The sequence below is a fragment of the Loxodonta africana genome, chromosome 20 (genome assembly GCF_030014295.1).
Source record: "Loxodonta africana isolate mLoxAfr1 chromosome 20, mLoxAfr1.hap2, whole genome shotgun sequence".
NCBI lineage: Eukaryota > Metazoa > Chordata > Mammalia > Proboscidea > Elephantidae > Loxodonta > Loxodonta africana.
In genome coordinates this window covers 67648175-67660807 of record NC_087361.1, presented here as the reverse complement: position 1 = coordinate 67660807, position 12633 = coordinate 67648175, and the positions used below count along the sequence as shown (strand labels likewise).

The 12633-nt window shown below is 48.4% G+C and overlaps 1 protein-coding gene across 2 annotated transcripts in view; it reads left to right on the top strand.

Moving 5' to 3' along the window:
- RASSF5 (Ras association domain family member 5) overlaps positions 1-12633 on the top strand; it is a 103146-nt gene that overhangs the window by 54912 nt on the left and 35601 nt on the right. Inside the window, exon 1 of one of the 2 annotated variants that reach the window (XM_064273292.1) lies at positions 8733-9203. The exons of the other annotated variant lie outside the window; for it this stretch is intronic. Coding sequence (XP_064129362.1) covers positions 9084-9203 — 120 coding nt within the window. The 5' untranslated portion in view covers positions 8733-9083. Of the gene's footprint in view, positions 1-8732; positions 9204-12633 lie in introns of those variants that run through there. 2 annotated transcript variants of the gene reach the window in all.

The following is a 12633-nucleotide window of genomic DNA, read 5'->3' as shown; positions in this document are numbered from 1 at the left end:
TGTGAATGTGAAATGGTAAAACCACTTTGGAAAACAGTATGGCACTTCTTCAAAAAGCTGGAAATAAAAATACCATATGATTCAGCAATCCCTCTCCTAGGTATATACCCTAAAGAAATAAGAGCCGAGACACAAATAGATGTAAGCACAGCCATGTTCATTGCAACGTTATTCACAATAGCAAAAAGATGGAAACAACCTAAGTGCCCATCAGCAGATGAATGAATTAACAAACTGTGGTACATGAACACAATGGAATAGTACATGATCATACAGAATAATGACAAATCTGTGAAACATCTTACAACGTGGATGAATTTGGAGGACATAATGCTGAGTCAAATAAGTCAATCACAAAAGGACAAATATTGTATGAGACCACTATGGTAACGTAACAAAAGGTTTACTCATAGGAAAAAAAGAAAAAACATTCTTTGATGGTTACCTGGGACCGGAGGAGGAGGGAGGGAAAATTACCAATTAGATAGAAGACACGAGTTAATACTGGTGAAGGGAAAGGCAATACATGATATGTGGGAAGTCAGTACAAGGCCAAGGCAAGAGAGAACACTGAGAGGAATGCAAGAATAAAGGGCACCTATAACTACTGTACCTTAGACAGTCCTGCAGCAGTAGTATTAACAAACAATAATCTACAAATGGACAAATAGGTAGATAGATACACCAATAGGTGTGGGAAGATGTAAGGGAATACACCCACCGGCAAACATAGGTTTGGTTGTGGATATTTCTACATACGTGACTGTAGGTGCCGCTCATATAGAGCGCACAAGGGGCATAGCCAGGGAAACTTCAACACCTTGAAGGATGAAGTTCCTAGGCTAGAAGACAAAGGACCATAGACTCGGGGGCATCTATATCAGTTGACCCAACTTAGTACATAAAGACAATGTCCTGCATCCTACTTTGGTGAGTAGCACCTGTGGTCTTAAAAGCTTGTGAGCCACCGCCTAGGTGCAGCTGTTGGTCTCTTCCCATCTGGAACAAAGGAGAGTGAAGAAGACCAAAGACTTAAGGGAGCAATTAGTCCAAAGGACTCATGGACCACATGAACCAGGAGACCTAGGTGGTGCCCAGCTAGCACTACCAACCGCTCTGACTGGGGTTACAACAGAGGGTCCTGGACAGAGTGGGAGAAAATTGTAGAACAAAAAATCAAATTCACAATAAAAGACCAGCGTTGCTGGTTTCTCCAGAGCCTGGAGAAACCCCTGAGACTATGGCCCTAAGGTACCCTTCTGACCTGTAAATGAAGCCATTCCCAGAGATCACCTTCCAGACAAAAAATAGACAGGCGATAAAATAAAACAATAACGTGAGAGGGACGTAATCCTTAGAACAATCAATTAAACGAGATTGAAAGGACATTATCTGCCCACAAGCAAAGATGAGAAGGCGGGAAACGGCAGAAAATTAGAACGAAAGAAAATGAGGAAACCAGGGTGGAAATGGGGAGAACGCAGACACGTTGTGGGGGATGAAACCAAGGTCGTGAAATACTTTATGTACAAACTATCGAATGGGAAACTAATTAGCTCTGTAAACTTTCACCTAAAGCACAAATAAAAAACAAAAAACGGTTTGCATCTAGTTGGCTCCAACTCATGGTGACCCCACGAGTATCAGAGTAGAGCTACGCTCCACAGAGTTTTCAAGGGCTAAGTTTTCTAGAGTAGAGCATCAGGCCTTTCTTCTGAAGCACATCTAAGTGGACTTGAACCTTAACCACTGTACCACCAGGGCTCCTCAAAGGAGAAGGAAGAACAGGAGGAGGGTGAGACTGGGAATGATGAATTCAGTTTGGGACCTGTTGAGAGTGAGGCTCCAATGGGTAGGGTTGAGTGTTCAGTGAGTGATTATAGTCACCCGTCTGGAGCTACCTGGGAGAGAGAATTATGAGACATCAGTCCGTCGGGTGTAGTTGATGCCACTGGCATAAAAAAACCAATTGCCTAGGGACAGCATGGACATGTGGAGGGAAGACCCTGAAGCCTGGAAAGCTCCAACGAGCAGAAGGGGGACAGAGGCCCAGGCAGACTGAGAAAGTCTTTCCTAACTTGTTTGAAACGGACTACATTTGCAAGGAGCATGATTATTATGAGAGCAGTCACAAGGTAAATTGTGAGGCCACAGTGTAGTAGTTTGAGGACTTGGGTTCTGGAGTCAGACAGCACAAGGTTGAACCAGCTCCACCATTAACTAGCATGTATGCCTATGTGCAAGTTTCTTGGCCTGTCTGCAGCTCCTTTTCCTGTCTGTGAAACTGAGATAATAACTGTAGCTTCCACCTAGGTTTGTTGTTAGGATTAAAGGAAATGATGCATGTGAAGTTTAATACAGTACCTCTACAAGCTAGCTAATACTGACTGTAAAATACATTTTAGGGGGTGGGGTGGCACCTCACCCAGGTCTTCGGCCTCTGAATATGTTGGTAGGTTAAAAGGGCCCAAATCTAATCTCCATCTCTTGTTGTTGGGTGTCTTCAAGTAGGTTCTGATTTGTGGGCACTCCATGTGACAGAGTAGAACTGCCCCATAGGGTTTTCTTGGCTGTTATCTTTATGGAAATAGCCAGGTCTTTCTCCAGTGGAGCCACTGGGTGGTTTCAAACCACCAACCTTTTGGTTAGCAGCTGAGCACTTAACCACTGCACTATCAGGTCTCCTTCAGTCTCCATCCTGCCACCCTTCAAATGGACAAATGAGGAAACCTGATATATTAGTCAAGGTTCTCCAGTGAAACAGACCATGGATGGATGGATGGATGGACGGACGGATGGATGGATATAAATATACAGATATCTATATCTAGAGAGTCGAGTCAATTCCAACTCATAGGGACCCTGTAGGACACAGTAGAACTGCCCTATAGGGTTCCCAAGGAGCAGCTAGTACATTTGAACTGCCGACCTTTTAGTTACCAGCTGAGCTTTTAACCACTGCACCACCAGGGCTTCTATGTCTAGAGAGAGAGAGAGAGTTTAAGAAATTGGCTCACTCAGTTGTGAGGGTGGCAGGTCCAGGCAACAGGCTAGAAACTCCAGTAGGATATCTGTGTTATAGTCTTGAGGCAGAATCCCTCAGTTTTTGCTCTTAAGGCCTTCAACCTATTAGATGAGGCCCACACACATTATTGAGGGTAATCTGCTTTACTTAAGGTTAACTGGTTTAAATGTCCATCACATTTAAATACCTTTAGACCAAAATCTAGACTAGTGTTTTTGATCAAACAACTGGCCACCATAGCCTAGCGAAGTTGACACATAAAATTAACAATCACACTCGAGGTCCAAAGTTGCTCAGTATACACTGTCAAACTGGAGCTAGAGCTCAGACTAGAACACCAGCTGCCGACTTCCAATCTTGTATCACAGCTTGTCTTGAACACGCAGAGCCTCAAGGTGTGCCTGAGAAGGGAATCTGGCCACATATCAGGGTTGTGTTTGAGAAAGGAAAAAAGCTCAACATAATGCCTTTCATCATCTGATTCTGAGAGAGGAAAGCTGCCCATTCATCAGCTGAGTGGGGCTGTCCAACCCCAGCACACTGCCGTGGATTTAAGGCTCCACATGCTGCAGCTTTAGGTCTGGCCTTCTCCTCCTGGGCCCAGGGAAAGAGCAACCAGTTCCCGTCTGTTACGGATTGAGTTGTGTTCCCCACAAAGATACTTCGAAGTCCTAACCCCTGCACCTGTGACTGTAAACCTGTTTGGAAATAGGGACTTTGAAGATGTTATCAGGTTAACATCAGGTTATACTGGAGTAGGGTAGGTCCTAATCCAAATGGGTGGTGTCCTTACAAAAGAGGAGAGGAGACACAGAGACAGAACAGACGGGCATGTGAAGATGCAGCTCCAAGTCGGGAACACCAAGGATTACTGGAGGCCACAGAAGCTAGGAAAGAGGTATGCAGAAGGTTCTCTCTCAGAACCTTCCAAAGGAGTCTACATGGACAATACCCTGATTTGGACTTCTAGCCCCAGAACTGTGAAACAATAAATTTCTCTTCTTGTAAGCCACCCAGTTCGTGGTATTTTGAGAGCAACCTGGGAAACAAATGTACCATCCTTTGTGCGATCACCTCTCAATGGGTTAAAGGCTGTTGCTCAGGCTCTCCCGTGTCCCCTCCCAGCTTAGCCAGGCTGTGGTATGATTACTATTGATTATTCTTAGGGAAGAGGTTCAGACAGGGTCGTTAGACACTGAAGGGAGTCCATTTCCCCCTGTTGAGACCCTGGGGCTACAGTTTGGATGGTTCCTCGTGGAGGCTGGCCAACTTGTATTATTTGTGATGTTCACATATTTCTTCTAGTCCTAGACGAGCTGCCAGCAGTCCTTGCTTCACTGACTTCTTCGGCATGGCTTCCTTCCGAGCATGAGGCCCAGATTCGTTGGTGGGTGGAGTGGGCTACAGAAGGAGACGTTAACTAGAAGTCAAGAAACTTTGAGAATAATGAGCTGTGATGGAACAAGTTATCTCTCTCAGCTTCTTCATCTGTAAAATGGGGATAATACCTGCTCTTAAGGTAACCTAAATGAAGTAATGGATATTAAGCAGCTTTGAAAAGCCCTATTCAGATGTCAAGTTTTCATAATATTTGCAATGGCATGGAGCAGCACCCTAAAAGAACACAGTTTCACTGAGAACTGTTTCTAATCAGGTCTGGCATCTACTGTGTTGCCCACAAGGAGAGACTCCTGGGATACTTTGGCTTGGTGTTTGAAAAGATTGTTAGGACCCGTATTTCAGACGGCACATTTTGAACATGCAGCTCCACAGCTGCTTTGCAGAGGCCCCTGCAGGACTCCAAGGACACGCTGTGGCCACTGAGAACCTGGGGCCTGTTTTGTTCTTAAGTATTGGTTTCCCACTGAGCAAGGAGGCTTTTTTATAAAGAAAAGTGTGTTTCTTTGCTGGCTGTCGTTGGTGGCCCAAGGATCACACAGGCCCCTCTCTGCAGCGTTCATCATTCTGGCAAGGCGCTTGGAGGCTCTAGTAAGGCCAGTACCAGCTTCCTGTGTCTGAACCCCAGTCTCTCGGGAAACCACCCCCGCCCCCGCCAAAAAAGAAAAACAGCCTCTAAAATACCTATTTGAAGAAGACTGTTTCAGACAAAACCAGAACCTTCCTTCTACCTCATTAGTGTGAGAGCATCTCCATAGGTCCCCCATAGGTCACACCCCATAGGTCCCCCCAGCCCCACCCCCACTGTCTACCTCCACCCATTACCTCCTCCCCCAGGAGGAGGCAGCCCCTGGTATTGACAGCTCCTGAGAGGAGGGCAGCCAGCTATCTCAGGTTTGTGTCTGCCAGGCACTCAGAGGCTTCTGGAAGAAGACTGTGTGGGAGGAAGGAGCCAAATTGGGCAGCAGATTGAAACCCTCCTCAGCACTGACAGATTTGGCTAAGGTGGGGGAGGGAGAGGGCTCCTAAGAAAAGTAACCATAGCTTAAAATGGAGTTGGCAGCTTGGTGTCTGGGGGCTGAGTTAGCCCTCCACCCAGCTTGCGCTTCCCTGGGAAGAGATTGTTCCAGAACTGTAGGAAAAGCCACACAGACTTGGTCCTGGTTCCCTCTCTCAGCCACTCCTCAGGGCTCCCAGGGCCACAGACCTTCAGACACCATGAACATGGTGTTCCTAGCTATGCCAGGCTCTGAAGGCTTTCCTTCCTTTTCCTTGGACTCCAGGCACCACCGTTTCTAAAGGTGGCAGAGTGGCCACCATCTCATCTCCACTGAGCGCCTAAACATCTCAGTGTCTAAGAACATAGGCCCTGGAGTCATAGGGGTCAGTACTAGCAATCATCTCATGTCCTGCTTGACTCTGAGCCTCAGTTTCCTCATCCATAAAATGGGAATAATAATGTCCATCTCAAGGATACTGAGAAAATTAAACCACAGACTGCATGGAAATAACCTGGCACACAGAGTAGCTGTTCAAGCAATGGTACTATTGCCGTTGTTGGTTGCTGTCAAGTCAATTCTGACTCATCGCAGCCCTATGTGACAGAGTAGAACTACCCCGTAGGGTTTTCCAGGCTGTAATCTTAATGGAAGCAGATCAGCAGACCTTTTCTTCTGCTGTACCACCAGCTGGGTTCGAACCACCATCCAACCTTTAGGTTAATTGTCGGGCACCATGGAGTTGATTTTCCACTCATAGCAACCCCATGTGACAAAGTAGAACTGCTCCATGGGGTTTTCTAGGCTGCAATCTTTTTTTTTTTTTTAAACAATTTTATTTATTTATTCGTTGGTGAAAACTTACACCAATTCAACAATTTCTACATGTACAATTCAGTGACATTGATTACATTCTTCAAGTTATGCAGCCATTCTCACCCTCCTTTTTCAAGTCATTTCACCACCGTGAACATAAAAATCAGAGCCTCCTCCTAAGCAAAGACTTCCCCGTTCCCCCTCCATCCTACCCCTCGTTGCTGTCAGGTGCTGTGGAGTTGATTTCGACTCACAGCTGCCCCTCAGGGTTTCCTAGGATGTAATCTTTACAAGAAGAGCCCTGGTGCACAGTGGTTAAGAGCTCAGCTGCTAACCCAAAGGTCAACAGTTTGAATCCAAGCTGCTCCTTGGAAACCTATGGGGCAGTTCTACTCTGTCCTGTAGGGTCGCTATGAGTTGGAATTCACTTGATGGCAGTGGGTTAATCTTTATAGGAGCAGGTTGCCAGGTCTTTCTTCTGTGGAGCTGCTGGGTGGGTTCCAACTGTGGACCTTTCAGTTAGCTGCCAAGTACTTAACCCTTGCGCCACCAGGGCTGCCTGGTAACCACTAATAATCTTTGGTTTCTATATACAGTGAAACCTGTGAGAGATGGAACTGCCTTGTTTTTCTGGGTCTCGAAAGTTTTCCATCTAGGCTGTGATTTTTTTTTTTAAATAATTTTTATTGTGTTTTAAGTGAAAGTTTACAAATCAAGTCATTCTCTCACACAAAAACTTATATACACCTTGTTACATACTCCCAGTTACTCTCCCCCTAATGAGACAGCCCGCTCTCTCCCTCCACTCTCTTTTTTTTTTTTTTTAATTTTTATTGTGCTTTAACTGAAAGTTTACAAATCAAGTCAGTCTCTCATGCAAAAATTTATATACACCTTGCTATATATTCCTAATTGCTCTCCCCCTAATGAGACAGCACACCCCTTCCCTCCACTCCCTCTTTTCATGTCCATTCGGCCAGCTTCTAACCCCCTCTGCCCTCTCATCTCCCCTCCAGACAGGTGATGCCAACATAGTCTCATGTGTCTACTTCATCCAATTAGCTCATTCTTCACCAGTATCATTTTCTATCCCATTTTCCAGTCCAATCCCTATCGGGAGAATTGGCTTTGGAAATGGTTCCAGTCTTAGGCTAACAGAAGGTCTGGGGGCCATGACCACCGGGGTCCTTCTAGTCTCAGCCAGACCATTAAGTCTGGTCTTTTTACGAGAATTTGGGGTCTGCATCCCACTGCTCTCCTGATCCCTCAGGGGTTCTCTGTTGTGTTCCCTGTCAGGACAGTCATAGGTTGTAGCCAGGCACCATCTAGTTCTTCTGGTCTCAGGCTGATGGAGTCTCTGGTTTATGTGGCCCTTTCTAGGCTGTAACCTTAATGGAAGCAGATCAACAGGCCTTTTCTTCTCAGGTACCTTTAGGTTAGTAGTCGAGCACAAACTATTTACGTCACCCAGGGACCATGGTAACTATAGAAACCCACTGCCATCAAGTCAATTCCAACTAATAACGAGCCTGTAGGACAGAACTGAGCTGCCCCACAGGGTTTCCAAGGAGTGGCTGGTGGATATGAACTGCGGGCCTTTCTGGTTAGGAGCCCCTGATAGCTTGCCATAGCTCCTACCCACTGCCCCACCAGGGCTCCATGGTAGCTATCACTACTTTTATTGTCAAACATGGTCAGAGAGGTTGTGGGGGTTTTGCCCGAATTGCTTTGAAGAATTCAGCCTTAGTCAATGAAGGTGTTCCTTCATCCAGTGGGATGGGAAATGTAAATGAGCCGTTTTTGAGGTTCGGAATGACAAGATCTGGCAAAGTCCCTTCTTGGCCAGACTGTCAGGAAAAAGCACAAATAAGCCTGGGTGGTGCCTGCAGGCCCCCTTAGTATCCTGAGTCTTCCTGAAGGCCAAGTTCTGTGGGTGGGAGGGCAGGCTCCCTTCCCAGGTTGCCATAACTTTGCATATGATTTGCATGTCAGGTGGGGACCCTGCAGTTTCTTCTGGCATTTCCCAGGCAGGCCAAGTATTGATTTTCTTCTTCTCCAGTTACCTCTCTAACCATTCTGCTTGACCAAGCTCCTTCACCAGGCAGGGGAGAGCAGGGGAGAGGGGGGACAGCAGGGAGAGAGGGACAGAGGGAGTACAGCCTTACAGCATATTCTCCCCTGAACCTGAGCCACCACGGGGGATAAGAGTGGGCTATTTCCAGAAGGACGAGAAAGATGTAGGAAGAACAGAGGGAATTACCCCCTCAGGTCCATCCTCTTCCATACCTAATCTGACCCGTGGCGCCCTCGGTCCACTGACCACCGGGGTCCTGTAGCACCCAGCCCGGTGGGGCGGCACCGGCCCGGGGCAGGAGGACGGGGAGGAGCGTGGAGCCCCGCTTTGAGGAACCTTGCGAGAGGAAGTGGCTGCAGAACTCACTGCGAGCAGCTCGCGGGGCAGGAGGCGGGGGAGGTGTCGCGATGGCGCCCGGTGGAGGGAGGGAGCCGGCGCGCAGAGGAAACCGCAGATGCCGGTGAGCTGAGAGGGAGGCGCGCGAGCTGGGCGCCCAGGTCCGACACCCGCGCTCTGCAGCAGCAGGCGGCGGGCGGGGAAGGGGACAGGTTCCCCCGCCGCCCGAGGGGAGACTCTGAGGAAGCCCACGCTGCCTCTGCCTGGCCGGTGACCAGCTAGTTCCCGGCGGAGGCCCAGCGGGGTCGGAGCTCGCGCGGCGGCAGAGCCTGGGTTCGGGTCCCCGGCTCAGGGTCCCCAGCTCCCCCGCGGCGGCACCCGAGCCCGCCCTGCTCACATGCTCTCTGCCTCCCGCGGGCCGGGGGCTCCGGGCTAGATGACGGTGGACGGCAGCATGAGCAGTGGGTACTGCAGCCTGGAGGAGGAGCTGGAAGACTGCTTCTTTACTGCCAAGACCACCTTTTTCAGGAATGTGCAGAGCAAACACCCTTCGAAGGTAAACTCAAAATCGCATAGTAGAGGCTTTCTTTGGGGTAGGGAGTTAACCTCTGTGGTCTAGAGGGGAAGCCTCCTTGCTGGCAAATAGGCCAGGCTGTTTAAGCTGCCCTGAGTGGTTGGGCAGTTGCCCTGGGACCCTCTTGAACGTGTGTGCCCTGAGCAGGCCAAGGGTTGGATCTGGGGCCTTTCAGGGACCCCAAACACTACCCTGAGCAGTCCTCTTTCTGCATTTCCTGCCCCTGGGGCTTTTCAAAATGGCTCTCCAGGATTTGGGAAGGGCACTCGGCTCCAGGATTGGCTGCATGCTCACCTGTGTGCTCACCTGCTTGCTCGCCTGTTCCTGGAAGGGTGACTTGGCAACTGCTCTGTCTCGTTTTGCCCCCCCAGATCTGAGGTTAGAAGTTCTGGGTGCAAAGTGGATGCAGCCAGTCCCCCAGCAGCATAAACATCCATAGGTTGGGACTTCCGTATTTCTGACCAGTGTGAGTGGCCATTAACCATTTAAAACACAGTCCAGCAACTTTGCAGAAGTCCAGGGTGTGTTTTTAGAAGTGACCTAAAACTTCTCTCCTAGGCTGTTGTCATCTTCCTCCTTAACTACCATTTTAACTTCCTGGGTTGGTTTGAAGCCCTGGTGGCGCACTGGTTAAGAGCTATACCTTCTAACCAGAAGGTTAGTTCAGATCCGTCGCCCCCTCCTTGAAAACACTATGGGGCAGTTCTGCTCTGTCCTATAGGGTCTCTATGAGTCTGAACTGACTCAAGGCAACAAATTTGGTTTTTGTTTTCGGGTTGGTTTAGGTAAGCTAAAGCAGAGGACATGTGCTCGAGTGTTGCCGTGTGCCTTCAGTGGTGGGTTCTGTGTGTTTCCCTAGAGCTGTTGGCCCCTAGACACCCAGTGAGCCTGGGTCCCCTGGTGCAGCCTCCTGTTGGCTGCAGAGCCACATGTCTTTCACATACCTTCACGAGAGTGGGGGCAAAGCTGTGTTTGTTTGTTTTATTTAGATGAGAGGGCTTCAGGCCAGGTCCTTGCAAGGTTATCTAAAAGGGACTGTTTGTAGGCAGAAGTGAGCCATTCAATTTCACAGGTGGGCGGCAGGCTCATCACTTATTTAACAGCCTTACCCCGACTAGAAGGAACCAAAAACTTCTCCACCCCGACTCTGGGGACTCCTTTTTTAAGAATTCATCCTACCTGTAGGCCCTGGATGTGCTGAGTCTGACAGCAGGCAAATGCATTGGACTTCCCTTGAGAAAGGGTGCCCAAGAACCAAAGGAGAGGTTTTGATTTTTGTGTTTTAAGTAATTGACTAAAATAGGCCTCTGGAGCCAGCACCTGTTTTCTGGGACACTCCCTCATGAGGCTGGAGAGCAGGGCTGGTTCTGGAAGGGCAGGGGCAGGGGTGCAGGCTTCCCAGCAGTAGGCAGACCTCATGCAGAATGGGAAGGCCACAGAGAGGAGGGGTCTAGCTCTCTTTTGGGATTCTCATTGGACAGACCCCCCCCCCCCACACACAGACACACACGCACAGATGCACACAGACACAGACACATAGACACACACGCACAAAGACGCACACATAGACGCACATGCACACAGACATACACACACACAGACACACACACATGCATACAGATACACATGCGCACAGACACACACATGCACACAGACACAGACACACATGCACACAGATACACGCACACACACGGACATGCAGACACACATGCATACAGATACACGCACACACATATACACAGATGCACACAGAAATACACGTGCACACAGACACACACATGCGCACAGACACACACACGCGCACAGACACACACATGCACACAGACATGCACACCCCAGCTGGCTCTTCAGACCAGTGGCTCTCAACCTTATCTGTAGGCTGGAATCACCTGGAGAGCTTTAGAAAATACTGATACTTGGGGCCTACCTCCAGAGAGCCTGATTTACCCAGCGCAGCTTGGAAACTCTATGGGGCAGTTCTACTCCGTCCTATAGGGTCGCTATGAGTCGGAATCGACTCCACGGCACTGGGTTTGGTTTTTGGTTTTTTGGGGCGCCGCTCTGGCGTCCAGTTTCTGAGAAGTTCCCCAGGTAACTCTGACACACAGCCAAGGCTGAGAACCACTGCTCTAGAGAGTTTTGTTGCAGCCTGGGAAGGAAATGGTTCCTGTTTTTCAAACAACGTTTAGCTGCTGCACTTGCTTCTCGCTGCCAGCCGGGTTGGGAGCCCTTGGTCCCAGCAGATGGGCTCTCTGCATAAGGGAAGAGAGGAAGGGCATCGCAAAGCTGACATTTCTTTTACTTGGCAAATGAAAAAGTAGCTGTTTCTGTATTTTGGGGAGGAGTAGAGATACCCTACCAGAAAATGCACTGGGGGAGGAGGAGCGACTTGCTCCTTGCCCCCTCCCCCAACAGCTTCCTGTCTTCACTCTTCACCCAAACTCCCCTTCCTAGCATCACCCCTGTAAATACACCTTTGGTTGGGTGCCAGCAGAAATTCTTTCTTACTTTGTGTCTTCAGTCCATCGGGTATAAGCCCTCTCTGCATATCTCCCTGTCTCATTTTGCCCAAGCCTATAGGCCCCCGTTGAAACCCATTGCCCTCAAATCGATTGTGACTCATAGAAACCCCACAGGACAGAGTAAAACAGCCCCATAGAGTTTCCAAGGAGCTGCTGGTGGATTTGAACTGCTGACCCTTTTGTTAGCAGCCATAGCAGTCAACCACTACGCAAACCAGGGTTTCCTTATAAGCCCCAGAGGGCAGAAATCCCTTCTGAGGAACTTGTTTTGTTGAGCCCTGTTGTAGTTATTGTTGAGTGCCATTGAGTTCCGACTCTCAGTCAGAACTAGGCGGGCGTGGGGGTGCAGACTGCGGTGGATGACACTGTCAGAGTGATGACACCAAAGTGAGTGTCTATAAAAATATCCTTGTAGTTAGTTACAACAAGAAAAACATTTTTCAAAGTCCAGCTCACACATATCAATATGCCTACAAGGCTAAAACTCTATGCTAATTTACTTTTTGGGCCTTCTAATGCACTCCGGTCAGAGCTCCCGGCAGAGCTGTCATTATCGCCCAATTACAGCGATGCTGCGAATCACATGGTGCCGTGGTTTGTCTGCACGCTAGAAGCGCCAACAGTTGTTTTCATTGCTGCTGGTGGTTTGTTTCTAATTGTGCTTTACGTGGAAGTTTACAGCTCAAGTTAATTTCTCATACGACAATTTATACACATATTGTTCTGTGACATTATGCAATAATACACTTGAGGAATGTGCTTCTTAGTTCAGATATACGACATCAAATGGGCTGCTCGTGTTTTTAAAGTAGTGGTTTTGTCAAATTTTCTTGTGTTGTAGCTACAATATTGTGGTAATTAGTATTTGTGAACCTATATCAATAATTTTT